Below are 18,807 nucleotides of genomic sequence, written 5' to 3'. Positions count from 1 at the left end.
TCTGTGATGAAGCAACGTGAATAATACAAGGGCAGTAGCTTCCATTTTTTTTCTGTCTTTTGGCATGGACTTTGGCAAATCTGGACATAAATAAACTTGGGGGTCAAATGTTGTATTTTCCTTCTCTATTTCTGTTCCCTCCTATAAAGTGATCTTTTTCTTACATTTCAGGAAATAAGTAATTGGCATTGCATTTGGACAATAAGAATACCAAGGAACATTTCTCATGCTTAAGTCTTACCTCTTTATTTAACCAAAGTTACTTTGAGGAATAATATGCTTTATTAAACCACAAAAGTGAAGTCTAAGACTTAATTTTAGCATTTAGTCTGTCTTTTTAAAAAAATTACTTATCAAAGTTTCTAGGAACATCACAATAATTAAAGGAATATATTTTCTTTGACTCTGGGAAAAGCCAGTTTTAAGTTACATCACCACAATGCATATTTCCAATAAATATTAATGTAGTTACCCATAAGCAACTTTTTTCATTGACTGCAATCAATACTTATGGAGCTAGAGCTTGAGTCAAAGAATATTATTTCCAATTTAACATTAAACAAGTCCATGAGTTTATTTTTAGTTCAAAATAAGCAGATCTTAACATTATAATTACCAAATATGACTTCAGAACTGCTTTTAGAGAGAAGACAAACTTTTTACCAATACCTCAACTAATGTCCTTTCTCCAGTTGTTAGTGATAGTCTTATATTTGTTTTATTTTCTCTGAAAATAAGAACCTCTGCCACTGAGTTGACCTAATACTATACCAGACATGCTGGGGATGCTGTGAAATGGAACGGATTCATTTAAAATCTAAATTCAGAGATTTCTGAATTTCTTGAAAAACTACGTTTTAATTGAACAACTAATAGTGATTCTTCTCCATTTTTAAATGAGTGCAAATAGCTTCAGCAATTGTGACTGATTGTTTTTTCTATCAACCAAGCCAGGGAGCTCAAGTTCAAGTGAAATTTCACATTTGCTCTTGGAAATAATCTTTCTAAAACATGCATTGCCTGCTTAGTAATCTAGCATCATTATGTTACATTGTTACAATTTTTAATGGAGTATCAATTAATGTAACTAAAACTGTAGAACTTTTAATATTGTGTTGGGATATTGTGTTTCATATGTATTTTGCCTTGTTCTTTAAACTCAACAGAAGTTTGATCTGGGTGATAGTTTTATAAAGCACTGAGATATGTAGTCAGATAGATATCATATCCTAGACAGAGGAAATTACAAAGTGAGGTTTATTTTGAACCCTGAGAATGGAATACATTAGGTTGAAAATTTTCAAATCTTTGAAATTTAGCTTTAAATAGTGTAAGAGTCATGTACCCAGTTTCTTATCTTAAAAGAGCCATTTTTGTTCCTGGCTTAAGGGGAAGGATCTGAATTAAGATTTTAATGAACCCATTCTATTTTAGGCAGTCTGCACTATGTTTAGTTTAGTTTTAGGTTATTCTTGGTCAAAAAGAGGTAGAATTAGTTCAGCTTGTGGATTTGAGCTAATCAATCCAGGAAAAACTTGCTAGAATTTGGATTGATTCTCACAGTCCAGTCTCAGCTTCATCCCCAAATTCCAGGGCAGAGAGGAATAAAATGATGTAAATAAATGTCAGAGACTTCCAAACCTTTTTTTGTTTGTTTGTTTCCCTAAATTGAAGACTTACCAAACAGAACAAGTAAAATTCCTCATGAATGCATGTCCCAAATTATTGTTGGATTATTCAATAGCTACATTTTTCAAAATAGTTTATCTGAATATTCTTAGCTTTAAAATCTCCTTTCTGAATAATAATAAAAAATTGTTAATGAGGAAAGTGGGGCATTTATAGATGTTATTAGTATTAATTGCTTTGTTGCAGAACTATATATCCTTTCTAATGTTTTGGTGGTACTTGTTTTTAAGTTAAGAAAAACAGTTGTTAAAATACAGTTATGAACCATTTTTTAAAATGCTCCTCTTATAGAATCCTGAAACACTTATTTTTTTCCTCAGAGATCAGCATGCTGATGATGTCAAAGAAGACTTTGAAGAGAGAACAGAAAGTGAAATGAGAACATCACAAGAAGCCAGAGGTAACTATGATATTCTCATCTTACTGATGGATATTACTGCTAATATTCAATAATCTAAAACTTAACTGTGGGTTGGGGATGTAGTTCAGTGGTAGAGTGCTTGCCTAGCATGCACAAGGCCCTAAATTTGATCCCCAGCACTGCAAAATAAATAAAACCTAACTGGAATATAGTAGTCAGATTTATATTAAAGGTCAGCTTTATTTGGTTGGTTTATTCCTTATCACAAGCAATAAAAATTTATTTAGCATGTAATTCATAATGATAAAAATTCATGTGTGGCTTTATATTGTCTGTTTCATATATTGTGTACAGCTTGGTAAGAGATATTTTCTTTGATTCTTGTGCTACATTTTCTTTAGTATTATTAGTGTTGTTTGCTTCATGTATTTAAAACTAATTCAGAATGTATTTAAAATCCAAATAGAATAAGATCTTCATTTCATACCACAAAAATCACTTGAACCAATGTTTTTAAGTTGTGCTGGAGAAAGTAATTTAACTTACATTGTTGTTTAAAAGACAGTGTTACAATTAGTTATAATGACTGCTAGTTATGGTATAGATTGTACTTACTAATTCACATGTAACTAATTATTTATTTCTTATAAGAAAATGTCTGATTATCAGTTTGATGATTATTCCTGGAGACTTTGCTTTTCATGTACACTTTTTTTGTTTGGATATCATGTAAGATGTGAGGATAGTGCCTGATGACTCTGCCTGCAATGACCTGCTCCTTCAGTGGTGCTTGGGTTTCCATGTCTGATTGCCATAAAGCAGTAATTAATGATTAATGTGGAAGTCACGTTCAGTGCTGTCTGCAACATGTTTTATGGCACCATGTCCAGATCCTACAGATGGCCAGGGTTTAGTCCCTCTGCCTCTTGCTAGCTGTGTGATCTTGCACATGTCATTAAAAACACTTTTCAGTGCACCTGTTTGTCCTCTCTCCGGAAGGATGTAGGTGATGTAAGTCCTTCATGAGTCTGTCCTGAGGGAGAAACGCAGTAACATTTTTACTTGCTTAGACCAGTGCCTGTGGCATAGTAAGCCTATGCAAGGATTTGATTCTTTAAAAATGTTTCTGATCATTTATAAAGGAAGAAAAATATTTAACTTATGAAGGTTTTGTTATCAGGGCTATATCTAGTTCTCACACAGAGGCTCAGCCTTTCTTTGTGGGCAGTGGTCCAGCAGAAGTAAAGACCATGGTCTTCATGAAGTCTCAGCTGTACCACGAACTAACCGTCTGGCTGTGCTTCAGTTTCCTCCTGCGTAAAATTGTCCCAGTACTCCCACCATTGAATCATCCTGAGGATTAAATGCACCACTGTTATTAGTAGTGTTAATATTGTGGAAAAGTGTCTTTTGTATCTCATTGATATGTAGAGCCATAGTAAAAATTTCTAGACTTTGAACTTTTTGAGGGAGTAATAATTTAAAACACTTTAGTTTAACTTGATGACATATTTAATTTTTATTTGCTGAACTAATTTTGATTTTTTTTTCAGATAATTATCCATTTAGTGGAGAATTTTAGGTTTATTAACATGCCTACATGGTATTGTCTCCCTATTTTTAGTTTCTAATTTTATCTTTTCTACTTTTCTTTGAATTTCCTGTTGTAATTTTTTGCAAAGAACCATTACTAGAATTCATATATAATTCTTAATTTTGTGATTTTCCAAGTCATTCCTTTTTATTATTTTTGAACCTATAAAACCAATAGTTCATTGTGCATATTTTAATTATTGGATTTTTTTTTGTTTGTGTTTTTGGTTTTTGGTTTTTATTGTGAAAGGGAGTCTTGTAAAATAAGTTGTGAAAATTTTTCACATATGTGCTTAGGTGAGATTGGCCTATAATTTTCTCCTTTACTATCTCATCTCATTCATTCTAAAATGAATTTGATAACTGTCCCTCTTTTTTCTATTTTTGAAACATTTTGAATAAGTGTCCCATAAAATTAATTTTATCTATAAGGAAACATTTCATTTGCTGTCTTTCACTTAACATCTTTCTTAGATGTCCTCTGTCTTTTTGAAATGAGTGTTTTTTCATAATTGTTTTATGACGAAGAGAGTTGTGTGGGGGTTTGCTGGTGAGTGTTCCTGGGAACAGTACCAGTAAGAGATTGAGAAAAACAGGTTTGGGCAGGGCGCGAAGTCGAGTTGTGATGTGATTATAACAGAGTCCCTGCCTGAGTTGTTTCAGTTATCCCAAATTTAAGCGAGAGGGCCAGGCTTTGTGTCTGTGACTGAGAGGCCTTCAATCTAGGCTATAACGGGGTGTCCTTAAGTAAAGACACACCCTCTAAGGGCAGCTCCTGGAGAGGGAGGCAGCTCTGAGCCTTCAGCACTCAACAGGTTAGAGAATGGAGGCCTTAGCGTGAAGGGTGATTGATGGCCTGTCCCAGAATGCACTGTGTCTAGACAGTCATTTGGTCTCTTTTTTCTTTTAAGAAAAATCAAACAGAAGAAACGAAACACCAATGTACACATGAGAGATTTGGCTACCCCAATTCAGTTCAGTCTTTCGATTTCGAAAAATGAACCTGAGTCTTAAATGTAATTTTTCTTGCATGATTTTTGCCTGGGAAGTAATGAGCATTCTTGAATTTTTTTTTTTTTAAAGATGCTGGTGTTCCTTAGATCCAGAAAGCTTCCTAGTTCTGATTGTTACTTTTGCTCTATTTGTCTCTTTCTTGACTAGAGATTTCTGTTGTTCTTGGATTCGAGCCGAGAGTTGATATGCAAAATATTTTAACTTGTTTGGCAGCCAGCATTGCATAGGCTGGTTATCACCCACAGTGGTCTTAGTGCTCCAGCTGGGTCTCACCGCTCCGCGCTGTATCACAAGTTTCCCTCAGATCTGTGTCTTGGGGAAGCCCCGCAAGGGCCCAGTGTGGGGTGGAGAGGTGACTGTTACCAACCGCTGTGGAAGAGTTTTTAATATTTTAACAGCCTGTACATTTGTTGACATCCTAGACATATTTCCCACGTTAAAAGAGCTCCCTAACCTCTTTTGTCATCTTCTATTTCCTACTTTTAACGTGGATTTTCACAATCATGTATTTTATTTTCCTGCAATTTCCAGTGTTGTCTTGTTCTCTTTTCATAGCCAATTTGTTTGTAAAGGTGATGTCCCCTGTGACTTACTAAAATCATTAAGCTCTCTGTCAATCAATCAGTGCTCCCCTTTTGATGTTTTGGTAGAGTTTTTTTTATCAGAGGCTTTTTATCAGATGGTTTTCTATATTATCATTTCTGAGCCCTGAGGTCGTTCCCTGTGTCTTTTGTGAGGGACACGTTCCCATTTGGGTCTTGGCAGAATCCCTCCCTCAGACTCAGTGAAGGTGAGCGTCGGGCAGAGGTGCTGCACTGCAGGCCACCCGCGAGCCCAGGAGGTGCCCAGCCCAGGAGGTGCCCAGCCCAGGAGGTGCCCAGCGGCGCGCTGCAGCGGCACTGCTCAGTTTCACTCCTGTGGCCGAGCAATCCCAGATCTGGTGGTGTGGGGGCACAGCTGAGCGGTGAGGGGAAGCCTGTTGCAGTGGGCTGCCCTTAACTATGAATTTCTTTCCAGAGTCAGTAGGATTTAGTGACTCAGTAGGTCCACAGAGATGATTTTGTTTGGAATCTTGGAACAAATTGGTTTTAAAAAAAGAAAAAGAAACTTCTTAAAAAAGAATTCCTCCCTTGTTTCTTCAGTTAATTCAGTTTAATTCAGCACAGTATGTATAATTAAAAGCCCCCCCCCCTTTTTTTTTAATTTGTTTTAGTTGTCAATGGATCTTTTATTTTATTTATTTATATGTGATGCCGAGAATCGAATCCAGGGCCTCACACATGCCAGGCAAGTGCTCTACCACTGAGCCACAACTCCAGCCCAAAAAAGCCCCTTTTGGATGATTCCTGCCCTGTTGCAGAATTTGACATTTGGGGGCTTTTATGGAATATAATTTGATAATCTTTTTTCTCTTATCTTCTCTACCTGAAAAGATAAATAGCTCATTTCCACCATGGCAGAAAGGCCCATTAATAAAGAATTCTATAGATTGGCCTTCAAGTTTAAATTCTTGTGTTTCTGGGGAAGGTATAATTTTGTGTTCTGTCCTTAAGAGTTCTCTCTAAAAGGAGGCTCATATCTTTAAAAAGGTGAATGCCATTTTGGAATGCGCCATATTCTTACTGGAAAAATCAGGCTCCAGTTTTTCCTCTGTAGTGGTCCGTTTATTTTGATTGTTAACTTGAAGCAATCTTTGAAAATCTTTCATGCCTGAGGTTACATCTCTTGGAAGTTAATAATCCTTTGAATCCACTTATTCTACCCAAACACTTGTTGTTCATCCTTTTATATTTAGTCAACAGTTAGTAACCTCACTTGGGATTAAAAAAAAAAAAAAAATGACCAGATATATCCCATTTCTTCTGGTTTTATTTTTTCCCTTCACATTGAGGACATATTTTTATAGACTCCTGGAATATTAGCAGAGACTGATTGTTGAATCTTCTTCATTTTTGCCATTTTCTGTCCAATACACTGTCAATTACATGCCTTTCTTTCAAGGTAGTAGTGATTTCTCTCTTTGCCAAGTGCTTACTACATGTCAGATGCTGGGATAAGCATTTAGAAAATATCCTGTAATCCTTACTTGTAAATTGGTTTAGCCAAGATTATACTGATAGAGTAGGAATTTGAATCCAAGCTTCTCGGCTTTTCCAAAACTTGGCCTCTTGATCAGGACCCTATATTTTACATCAGGAGGCAGAAGAAATCAGGCCACACCCTGGTACAGCTCCTGTCTCTCAGTGTGGTTTTGGCTGTATCAGCACTGGCCTTAGTTTCCTGGTCTTAGGGACAGCTTCTTCATGGCACTGTTTTAACACTAGAATGAGAACAGGCATTTGAAGGTTCTGGTTTCACTTTTGTCATTGGCTTAAAGGAACAGAAAAGAGTCAAAACAATCCAAGTGGGGCGGGTGAGAAAAGAGTTTGAACAGATACTTTTGGTCAATTTTCATTTTAGGAAACTTGAGAACTATAGGAAACACCTTTAAAGTATTATTTTTCATGCAGGTAGATGGTTTGCAAGGAGGGTAGTAAGAAATAGAACCCTAATAAAATGCCCGTGGTGGAAATGTCTTGCAGAACAAAGGCTGTGTTTTCCAAAGCATATTGTGCACATTCAAACCAACCATTCCTTGTTCTTGACACTGAGCCAGCAACTGGAGCCAAAGTCTATTTGCGTTTATTTTAGTCTCTATCACATATTAAAATAAAAACCTGGACTCACTTTTCTGAATAATTCAGAGAATCAAATACAGATTCACTCAAATGAAGTTGCTTTTATTCCTTTTGGACCAGAATCATAGGAGATGATATGTTTTCTAACTCATAAATACTGTAGTTACCCCAATGTCAAAAAATAACAGTGGGTCTCTGGGCATCAATCAGCACAGAAGACTCAGCAAATGAAAGTGGAGTGTTAGAGTGAATGAAGCAAAGTTGGTACTAGGGTTAGAATGGTGTGTGTCAAAGGCCCACTTACAGTATTAGGTCCAAAGACATGCAAAAGTCACCACAAATATAGGAAGTTTGGGTTTTAGAGTTATTTAGTTATTTTTCTAAGGAATAATGTTGGGAGCATTAGAAAAGAACTGTAATGAACAAGTAATATAACTTGTAGTAGGAAATAGAATGGCACTATAGTGACAGTAAAAGTACCAGCTGTCAGTGGAACATATACACAGGGCATGTTAGAGTTTGGGTTTAAAAAGAACTCTATGTGACAAGCCATCAGAATACAAATAATTAAGTAATTTCTGTTGTTTTACTCTAGTATGGAATTGGAAACCTTACCATTCCATTTGAGCCTGTCTTGTGAAATATGCATGATTGTATTTCAAATAATTGTTAAATTATTGGGAATATCTGAGATTAAAGGAATGATGTTCTTAAGATACCACCAACCCACCCCGCCCCTTTTTTTTTTTTTCCTTTTTTAGTGCTGGGGTTGGAACCTTAGGCTTTGTACATGCTAGGCGAGTGCCCTACCACTGAGCTACATCTCCAGTCCCCGGCCCTCCTTTTTTTTTTTGCAGTGCTGGGAATTTAGCCCAGGACCTTGTGCATGCTAGGCAAGCACTCTACCACTGAGATACATTACAGCTCCCTACACCATATTCGTGGCTATCCAAAACTACCTTGAGCTCTGGATAATTTTGAAAGAATAAAAACTAACTGGTGTTGGTTCATACATTTGGTTCATAATAGATATTCAGTAAAATCAAATGAGGACCTAACACCTTGAGATTGATAAAGAAAGGTTTTTAAAAATGTTTAGAGATTTGAAATGTTTCATATGAAGTGAAAGGAGAAAATTTTCTGTCTGGGCCTAATAGAACAGACCCAGGACCAGTAGGTATTAGTTCATGTAAAAATAGTTTTTTGACCCTGCAAAGTGACTTTCTAATATTTAGAACAATCTAAATTTTAGATAAGACTAGCTTAAGAGGAAAAACCCAATAGAAAACTACAACAACAAAAGTAAATAATTTTTTGAGAAACTGTGCCACTTGTTACCTCAGAAAACATCAGATACTTAGGAATAAATTTAATAAAAGATGTACAGGATCTGTACACGAAAATGACAAAACATTAATGAGAGCTGTTTAAAAAGACCCAAAGAAATAGAGGCATATACTATGCTCATGGATTGAGAGACTCGCTGTTGTGAACCCATCATTTCTCACCAGATTTGCCTGTAGTCAGTGAAAAGCCTAGTCAGAATCTTAGCATTATTATTTTTTTACAAGCCGATTTTAAAATTTACATGGAAATGAAAAGAAGAAAGGATAAATAGTCAAAGCAATCTTGAAGACCTACTTTGTAGATATCAGGACACTTACAGAGTAATAGTAATTAAAGCTGTGTTGAGGTCAAGAGGAAATGGAAATGTGTCAAAATGGAAAATCTGGAAAGACGCATGCATATTTATGTTAAAACTGGCACTGCTTGACAGTGGGCAAAGGATGGTCTTTGCAATAAATCGAGGTTAAGCAGTTAGAAAGCCATGTGTAAAAAACACTAATATTTATTCTTTCCTCATAAATATTCCAAACATGAATTCAGATGGATTGTAGATCTGAATGGGAGAAGTAGCACAGAGAGTGTTTTTATAGGAAAACTGAGTAGAATCATCATGACTTTGTGGTAAGCAGATTATTTCTTCAGTAGACATGTAAAGCATAAGGGTACAAGGAAAAAATAATAACCATTATTATCATTAGGAACTTCTGTTTTTCAAAAGTCGCTATTAAGAGAGTAAAAAGGAAGACACAGAGTGGAAGAAATATTTGTAATGTGTATTTCCAACAAAGGAGTCCTACCCAGGGTATACTTAGCTAACATCTGTAAATCAGTGAGAACAAGAAAAGACAACCCAGTGGAAAAAAATGGGCATAAATCATGAAAGCACACTTCTCAAGAGACTGACTTTATATGAACCATAAGCATCTCACAAATATGCTGTTGAATGAAACCAACACTACTGATCCCATTTAAATACAGTTCCAAAATGGAAAATAAACAGACAGTGTTTGTAATCAGGAAAGTGCCTTCAGCCCAGAAGGAGTGGGATTAGAAGGATGTGTTGGCCACCTTCTCCTTCTTGATCCAAGTAATCAATACTTGTTGATTACTTGGGTATGTTCACTTTGTGAAAATTCAGTGAGCTGTACACTTAAGATTCATATTTTTTTCTTATTCTTCAAGGGGAAAAATGCTTATTTGAATAAATTCTTAGAAAGAATGCATGCATGCAAAAAAAAAAAAAAACAATAGAAGCAAAAACCTAAAGTAGGTAGCCATTTGGCAAAGATTTGTCATGGACTTGAAATACATCTGCAGCTGAGCTGTGTGAGAGGGGACAGTATGTGCAGGAGCGCAGTCTGAGTCAAGGATCATAAGGACAGAGGTCATTTGCTAGAGAATGACTCTTTCAGGAAAGCAACAGCAAACCTGTTTGGCCTCTGAAGATCTAGCATGTAAATAGAATATTCTGAAATTTTAAATTGATCTGTGTAAATGAAGAGTCACAAAAGCATTGGCCTTTCTGCTGTATTATTATTATTGCAGTAATTTCTTATCTCCTTTCAGCAAAAAATTAAGTTGGCTACCTAAAAGTCACTCTAATTAGTAAATTGAAAGAACAAACCAAAGCAGAGTCAAAAGGGGGAACAAGTACAGTAGCCACCTGGTGAGCACAGTTGTTACCCTTGAGCATGCAAATTAGCAACTGATCCCTCCGTGACTTCTGGAGCCAGTTTACCAAGGTGCAAGTTGCTTCCCATACAGCATGTGGGGCAACATTGAACCACATAATTAAGCATATCTTTAATAATGTTGTAACAAACATGTAAGTTGAATGCAATTGATTTTTACAGTGACTTTCAGTAAAGACAAAGGAGACAGCAGTTATTCAATGAGTATGATGTTTAAATGAATCAATGCTAAACTTCCTCCTCTTCCCACAGCTTTATCATCTCGGGGAGAGCATGGTGTTTGGAGGTTTTTTTAAGGCTGCTTTCAGAGAGTGATTTCTCATTGGTTTCAATTGAGCAGGTGCCCGGGAGGAACCCACTGTACAGCAGGCGCAGCGGAGATCAGCTGTCTTTCTGTCCTTTAAGTCCCCAATTCCATGTCTGCCCTTGCGCTGGGAGCAGCAGAGCAAACTTCTTCCAACTGTCGCTGGGATCCCTGCGAGTAAAGTTTCCAAATGGAGCACAGATGAGGTATATTTTATTTTCCTGTCTGTCAAGGACCAGATAAAAGAATAAGGGCTTAAGGAGCATAGACACATTGAGAGTAGGTAGGGTTAGGATATAGTGTTTTGAGGTATTTTTATTTTTTTCTTTCCCCTCCCTGTAAGAGAAAATATTATTCTAAAAGAAATCCCTGAAACATTTAGGTTGAATATTTTGAAATTGTAGCATTTGAATTTTGTTGTTGTTGTTTTTTTTTTAACTGAGAGATTTGGTATTATTTTTGACAGGTGTCAGAATTCATACAGAGCTTACCTGGGTGTGAAGAACATGGAAAGGTGTTTAAAGATGAAGTAAGTGTGCCACTAAATTGCTATTAATATTACTTAATGGGATCAAGGCACTGGAATGCATCCAGTGGGGAAATGTGTTGAATTGGCAGAGTCAAGAAATGGATTATGTTGAAATTGACAAATTGATACATAGTTGTCTAACAGACAGCAGTAATGAGTTACATAAAATTGTGTTGGTAGATGAGAGCCAAAGGAATGTTTGTAAGTACCATTTTATGCTGCATAGGAGCCCTAGACTCATTATTTTAAAAACCCATAAAACTTAATAGCATACATTTAAGTAGTTCACAGCACAAAAAGAAGCCAAAAAAAGAATGTGCAGCATTTTTTTTTATAAGGTGAAATTAGTTCCCATTATTTTATTTTCAAATATTTTTTAACAATACCAAGATTAACTCCATTTGATATTTACAATAAATAATATTACCATTAATGCTTAAAATAACCCCTTACATCTTAAATATTTCTCATTATTATGTATAATAACATATTTATCACAGTCTGCTTTTGGAAGATTATTTTATTAGTTGTTTCAGCGACTTCTTCAGAAGTTGACTATAAGGGATAATTAATAATGACCACCTAGACTGAACATTAGAATAAGAAGGAATTTGCTCTCTAACTACCTTAGAGGCAATACAGTCAGAGTACAGCGGGAGACCCTTTTCACCAGAGATGTGTAAAAATAAGCCACTTGTCTCTCATCTCCTCTAAGCAGAGCAGTCCATTATTGCTCTGATTTTGGCTATAACACTGCTGTAAGCTTGAGGGCTCGGCTAGTGGCCAAATTAAAATTGGACAGAAAGCGACCTGGCAGAAGCAAGCTTTATTGGAATTTGGCTCTCGGGCGAATTTCCCAGGCCCCCGCCCTGTACAGATCAGGGTCGAGAGCCAGAGAAAATCGCATGTGGCCCCAGCTGCCCAGGATCTTTATAGGCCGGAATGGGTGGGGGTCCTCAGTGGAGTTTTCCTGCCCGTTTGATTAGTCTCCATGTGGCGCACTTCCCTTTGCCTCAGTTGCTCCGCTCTCCCTCCTGTAGTCACTCAAATTCCGACCTAAGGTTTACCACTAGGCAGAAAATGTAGTCTCAGAAGGCTTTCCCCAGCATCTGCTGTCTGCAGTTAAACATGTGCACACCTTGTTTGCCCTGCGTATAAACCCAACTTTTAAGAATAGAACACTCGCAGCTAGGAGCATTGCAAGAGTATAGGGGCAGCTGAGAATCCAGCAAGTGGTTGTTGACCTCCTTAAACTATTAGATATACTTTACACTTTAGATGGATACCAGTTAAAATGCACAAGGACCTGGTTTTAAACATCCCTTTTTCTGATTTGTGTTCTTACTGAAGAAATGATTTGTCATGTTTGTAGCTGATCTTCAGTTGCCAGTTGTTCATACTTTGGGTTTCTTTCTCTAAGACCTGTCTTTGTGTAAACTTTTCTCAGTGAAAATTTTCTATCCCTGAATAGACTTAGATTCACATGCTTGAGTCATTGTTCTTTCTTTGAAAGAGTCATGTGGTAATTACCTTTAAAAATGATCAATATTTTTGAAAATAAGCAATTAATTTTATAAATTGTTTTGATTCTTTTGATAGCTAGATAATCCATATAGATTTGCTGTATTGTTTAGTTCAAGGAAGATTTGATTTCAAATTCAAATTGATAGAGTATTTCTGGCTGTGTTGGCAATAGACTACAGAGGAACAAAAGGGGTAGAGGGACCAGTTAGGAAGTTACTGCATGAATCCACGTAGGAGTTGGTGGTGGCCCAGACCAGGATGGTGGTGTGGAGAGAGGAAGAGGGTCAGAGTCTTTCTATTTTTAAAACACACCCAGTTGCAGATCATGTCACTTCTCTATTCAGATCCTTCCAGTCTCTTTGTAAAATCCTGTGTCCTGACAGAGGCCTGCAGCCTGACACCCCGTGCCTCCTGGCCTCCTTGTTCAGGCTGCCTTCTCTGTTCCACATGCCAGCCTCCTTGCTTTTCCTCAGACTGTCCAGGTGTGCTCAGGCTCTTCCCTGCCTGGAAGGCTGTTCCTCCAAATGTTCACGTGACTGTCTCCCTCTGCCAGCTTTTCAGTTGGTCCTGCCCTGGCTCTCCCACTTGAAATTACCATCTGCCACTGCTCGAGCCTCCCCCTACAACTGCCCACTCATCTCCCCAGCCAGCTCTGTTTTCTCAGAACACATAATTGCCTTCTAACTTACTAAATAATTTGCCTCCTTATTATGTCTGTTGCTTATTGTCGTCTCCCACTACTAGAATGTAAACTCCACAAATGTGCCTGCTTGCATATTTTCCTTTTGTCTGTTCTATTCTTTGCTATATGCCCAGGCCCCCCAAAAATGTTGGGAATGTAATAGATGTGTAGTATGCTTTCATTGAGTGCATGTACTCTGAGAAAGACTCCAGCAAACTATGTCATTGTGGTTTACAGAGCGAAAGCATTGGTAAAGAACCCGTGTGGATGGAGCGAAGGATCAGGAAAATAGAAGGCAGAGCTCCTGAGCTCTTAACCCTTTTTCTCATTTAGGGCCTTTTGCATGGCACTTCATCTGTAGAGCCAGGCCACTGTGTGTGCATTACAAAAGCAAACCAGAAGTAAGCCCAGGAGCACTGTGCAGTGATCACTGCTCTCAGAATGCACTTCCTTAAATTAATGCCCTTCCACTTGAAGCTCATTCGAGAACCACATCAGAGCAGCTTTTATGAGATAACACTGAATGTGTCACTAGCTTCAAGATTTTTCTCATTCTAGCACAACCTTATAAATAATAATCTACCAAAATTTAACCATTTTACACTGTTAAATTCAAGTTCCAGACTCTCAGTTCTCCACATGTTCCTTTTCTTTAGTCACCTATCTTGTTAAAGTCTTACACTAAATAGGAGACTCGGTGGCTGCTGCAAGCCTTCAGTGGGGTCCAGAGTTGTAATCAACTTATCAGTCTGACGTGCATTCCTTGGGATCCAGGGTTACTTGACATTTTCATTAAGGACCTAGAAGGCTTCTGTCAGGCTGTCCCTTGTGCCAGGGTCTGCCTTGGTTGAGCGAAGTGTTACCAGGCCTGCCTTTCTTACTGTCCTGTCTGTCATAGCACAAGCATATGAAACCAGAACCAAAGTTTCCAGAACACAGAATCCTCTTCAGACCTGTCAGCCCTTCTTTCTATCTTGCTGTAGCAGGTGGTTTTCTTACTGAGGTCAACAAACTTGTTTCCACGTTATTATTACTTGAAGTTATATAAGATGACTCTAGTTTTTAACAGTTAAGTATGCTATATATACTACATAGTCAATTTAGATAAACAGGGCTTTTCATTTGTAGAGAAGAGAAGATCTTAAGAAATAGCTATTTAATTATATCAGCCTTTGTTTAGTGAACTCTTTGCTGAATTCAGTTATATCAGTTTGCTAGGGCAACCATAACAAACAGATCAGTGTCCAAAATGGCAGAAATTTATTATCTCAGTGCCAGATGCTAGAAGTCTGAAGAAGGCTAGAAGTCAAGGTGGGGCCTCCTGCAGACTCGAGGAAGCAGCCTCTCCTGACTTGCTGCCGCTGTTCCCTGTTTTCCCTCTTTGTGTGTCTGTCTCTGTGTCCAAATTTCTCTTTATTTTTGTGATTACCAGTCATTTTGGATTAGGTGCCCACCCTACTTCTAATATGACCCCATCTTATCTAATTACATCTGCAGTGATCCTATTTGCAAATAAGATCACATTCTGAGGGACTATCGGGTATGGATGTTGTTGCTTGAATTTGCAGGGAACATGATTCAACTGCATATCGCAGTACATTGCTGTCTAAAGTTTCTAACACAGTGTGAGGTGGAAAACAAAAGTGTATTTTACTTTCTGTGCAAAGGGGGAAACTAAAGAGAAATGAACTAATGTGTGTTAAGGCAGTGGAATGCCCCAGGAGTTGAAAGTCATGCGAAAAACTGTTCCATCACTCCACCAACTACACCAACCACCGTCTTCATGGCGGTGTGTCTTTGAACCAGGAAGTGCTCTGTGGAGGCTTGTTATCTTAGAAGTAGCCCTGAGAGAAGAGGGTTTTTCTTACTGTTGCCCACATAGTGACATGCGGATGGTTTTTCTTCTGTGTATGTAAAGACTGACTGTGGCCATGCTAGATGTAAGTGCTGTCCTTGTCACTTTTTTTCTCCTTCGTGGTAGAGGACACATTAAAAAAAAAAATGTTAACACATAACTGAATGCTTTCTTGAATTTTTTGACTTACGCCCATTTTGTGTACTAATTATCTTTAATGTAAAAGTCTGCTGAGCAAGATGTGGGTCACCCTAGATTTTCCCATATTCTTCTTGACTCAGTACCTAATTCACGGGACTCACAGGAAGGAATGGGCACTTCCATTTTCCTGTGGGCAGAGTTTTCCGATGAACAAGTTTTTCTCTGCTCCCAGTCCACATTTGGGTGGAGTGGTTTAGGTAATATTGGGAAATGCGATTACATACTGAGTCTCTGTGTAGCCTCCTGCGTGAAGGCCAGCAAGAAGTTAACCTTGGGTGTTTCCACAGCACGACTCCTGGCTAATCCACATCCTTCCGTTTCTTCCCTGTATTTTAGCAAATCGATGGAGAAGCATTTCTACTCATGACCCAAACGGACATTGTTAAAATCATGAGCATTAAGCTGGGCCCTGCTCTCAAAATTTTCAATTCTATTCTGATGTTCAAAGCTGCAGAGAAGAATTCTCACAATGAACTTTGAAGATGGTGGCTTCTGAGTACCATCAGCTTTCTGCTTTAAAGCTCATGTTTTATTCAAAGCACAAGGACGGTCATAACTCCTAAGCGAGAAGTCTCCAAAACTCAAAAGAGCAACACTATCTGATATTTATATTCCTCAAGAGACAGTATATATGAATTCTTAGGAAAGTGCTTGAGCTTTTAACCAGGTACTGTCTAACAACAGTCATCTTTTGGTTCTGTTCACTGAGCTAAATTTATCTTTGTAAATCTTTTTGAGGCTGGGGGGTGGGGGAAAGGGGGACCTCATTAATTATTTATGGTAAGGGGGGCAGAGTAAGAACTTTGGCATTTTGTAAACATTGTTGAATTCTCTTTCATGTACACTATTTCTTTTTCAGTACTTTCAGAAACCTTTTTATATAATTGAACTTAGACTTAAACCAAATTAGTCAAAACCTGGCTAAGTCTAGCCAGTGGGACTGTTATCTGTATTGTTCATTTGTGCCATATTTTGAATTGCAACATTATGCTAAGTATAACTTTGCAAGTCATGATATTGCCTAACTGCGTGTCATCATTTGTTGGGGCCGGACAGTTGTAAGAATTACTTTTCTTGAAATCAGTGTTTTTACTTTTGCACGCTTTATGAAATCTTAAATTACTTTTCACCAGCATCTTTACTATAATTACCAAAAACATGTATATAAAAGAATGGAATTGAAAAATAAAATATATAAACATAAATAAATTAGGTAGCATATCTGAGTGGCATCAGTCTCATACATCATGGTGCCCATGTTGTTTACAAGAGTCAGATGGTACCAGAGGAATGTGTGGATACATTGCGGTGGGGGTTATTTGTACGGCTCTTGAACTGTTTATGAGATTATCTTGAGCTTTTCTCTAATTGTCATTGAAGTAGCTTTTCAGCAATGAGGGGTTCATTCTGTTGGTGGAAACACTAATCCATGAAGAGCTGTCTCCAATCTTGAGGTGCCTCCAAACCCAAAGACTTTCTTCAGGGTTGGCTGAAGAGCGAGTGTCTAGGTTTTATTATGCGGGCCAGGAGTGAGGGAGCAGCACCCAGAGACACAGGTGCCTGTGCTCACAGGTCAGGGAGGTGAATCCCAAAGCAGTTATTCAAGAACCTCCATTCTGGATGGATTCCCTTTTCTGTAAAATACTTTGCCTCACTATATGAGCATTCGGATGCACTTTAAATGAAAACCCTTGATTAGATAAACTGATAGTTGGCAGTGTTTCTTTTTTAAGAATGCATTTCTAAGGGAAAATTAAATTATTTTGTCAGTCTTTTGATGTACTTTCGAATTCCAGGATTAGACATTTATTCAAGGACTATTTTAAAAATAGAAAGTAAGTTTGTAGCATGCTGTCGGAATTCTGAGGAAAGTCCCACCTCTTTCCTTAGTTGCTATCATTTTTTCCCTGAGGTAGAACTTTCTTTGATGTGCCCTGTTGGGAGTCTGTTAGCAGTCCTTTGCATTTGTCATGATTTAAGGTAAAAGAGGGTCAGTGACATCTGCAGTGTCCCATTCATTTCTTTGCATGAATCTGCTAAGTAAGTTTTCGTTGTTGGTTTCCCCCCCTTTTTTATGTTCTGTTCAGAATCTGTACATTCAAGTTGCACTTGTTATACCTGATATGAATGAAATAAAGTCTTAATTACAGATACTTTTTTACATATGTATGATTTTTAAGGAAGCTTGCCACACAAGAGAGGTAGAACAAGAACAAGGACAAGATCAAGCATACGGGCACTGAGACAGCTATGGAAAGGCTGGATGACTCGCGGAGGTGGAGTGCATGCCTGGCAACGTGAGGCCCTGGGTGTGGTCCTCAAGACCACAAGCAGGAGACGGAAAGTAAAAGGAGTAGGATTTAGTGCTGTTGGTCCCACTATATCCTGAGATATGATGAGCAGCAAAAATATTCAGAAATTACATTGTTTTGTTAAGTAGGATTCATACACATGAGGAATTTTTCATTACTAGTTTAAAGCAGATATTGTAATGCAACAGATTTCTAAATTTTACTTAACACATCCAGTCATTCTGGACAGTGTGTCATTGTATGGTAGAAGCAAGGCATAAGCATCATTAGGGTGGTACAAGATTCCATGAACCCCAAGAAGAGGAAATCTCACCACTCCATCCCTGGGGATGTAAATACAAGATTCCATGAACCCCAAGAAGAGGAAATCTCACCACTCCATCCTTGGGGATGTAAATTCAAGGCCAGTCTGTGCAACTTATAAGACCCTTTATCAGAATTTAAAAAATGTGGAGGGATGGGGATGTAGCTCAGTGGTCTAGAACCCCTGGGTTCAATCTCCAGTACTGCAAAAAACAAACAAACTCGTTTTGTAGTTTTTCCCAGTATAAAATTCTGAAAAGACTAGGAGTACACCAAGTCTTTTAGACCCAAAAGTACTTATACCATCACTGTTAGGAATGGAGTTCTCACATGGGACTCTGGGCAGCAGGCAGTGCGCATGCAGCATGAGTCACTAGTCCTTTGGGAGGGAAAAAGTCAAAGGTGGACACAGGTCACAACAGAATCTGGGCCGGCAAGATCAGCTGGCATGAGGAGACCTCAGTATGACAGCACCTTTGCTCTCAATAAGTGAATGAAAGAAACCAGATGCCGTGGACCAGGTAAGTCATCACGGTGAAAGAACTACAGGTATGTGCCCCTTAAAATGTTCAAGTTCAAGATGTTTCCAAGAACTGGGAGGCTGCCCACAGGCCATAAATGTGCAATTCAAATCAGACACATCATATTAAGTGCAAGATTATATCCTAACTGGAAAGACTTGATTTTGCCTACAGCATAATATCTTTTTTGAAAACTAAGGAAG

The 18,807-nt window shown here is 37.9% G+C and overlaps 1 protein-coding gene across 7 annotated transcripts in view; it reads left to right on the top strand.

Annotated features, from left to right (window-relative positions):
* Positions 1–18,807, top strand: part of L3MBTL3 (L3MBTL histone methyl-lysine binding protein 3) — a 286,629-nt gene that overhangs the window by 97,846 nt on the left and 169,976 nt on the right. For 6 of the 7 annotated variants that reach the window (XM_079148190.1, XM_079148189.1, XM_079148188.1 and 3 more), the window contains 4 exons: positions 2,010–2,089; positions 10,714–10,883; positions 11,144–11,206; positions 15,805–17,621. In XM_079148190.1, the coding sequence (XP_079004316.1) occupies positions 2,010–2,089; positions 10,714–10,883; positions 11,144–11,206; positions 15,805–15,948 (457 nt within the window). In that variant the 3' untranslated portion in view covers positions 15,949–17,621. Of the gene's footprint in view, positions 1–2,009; positions 2,161–10,713; positions 10,884–11,143; positions 11,207–15,804; positions 17,622–18,807 lie in introns of those variants that run through there. The other variant, XM_079148191.1, reaches the window with a different exon arrangement.

Source organism: Sciurus vulgaris, assembly GCF_902686455.1.
Source record: "Sciurus vulgaris genome assembly, chromosome: 7".
In the NCBI taxonomy this organism is placed as follows: Eukaryota; Metazoa; Chordata; class Mammalia; order Rodentia; family Sciuridae; genus Sciurus; species Sciurus vulgaris.
The sequence above is the reverse complement of the archived record's forward strand: the minus strand, read 5'-3'. Positions and strand labels throughout refer to the sequence as shown.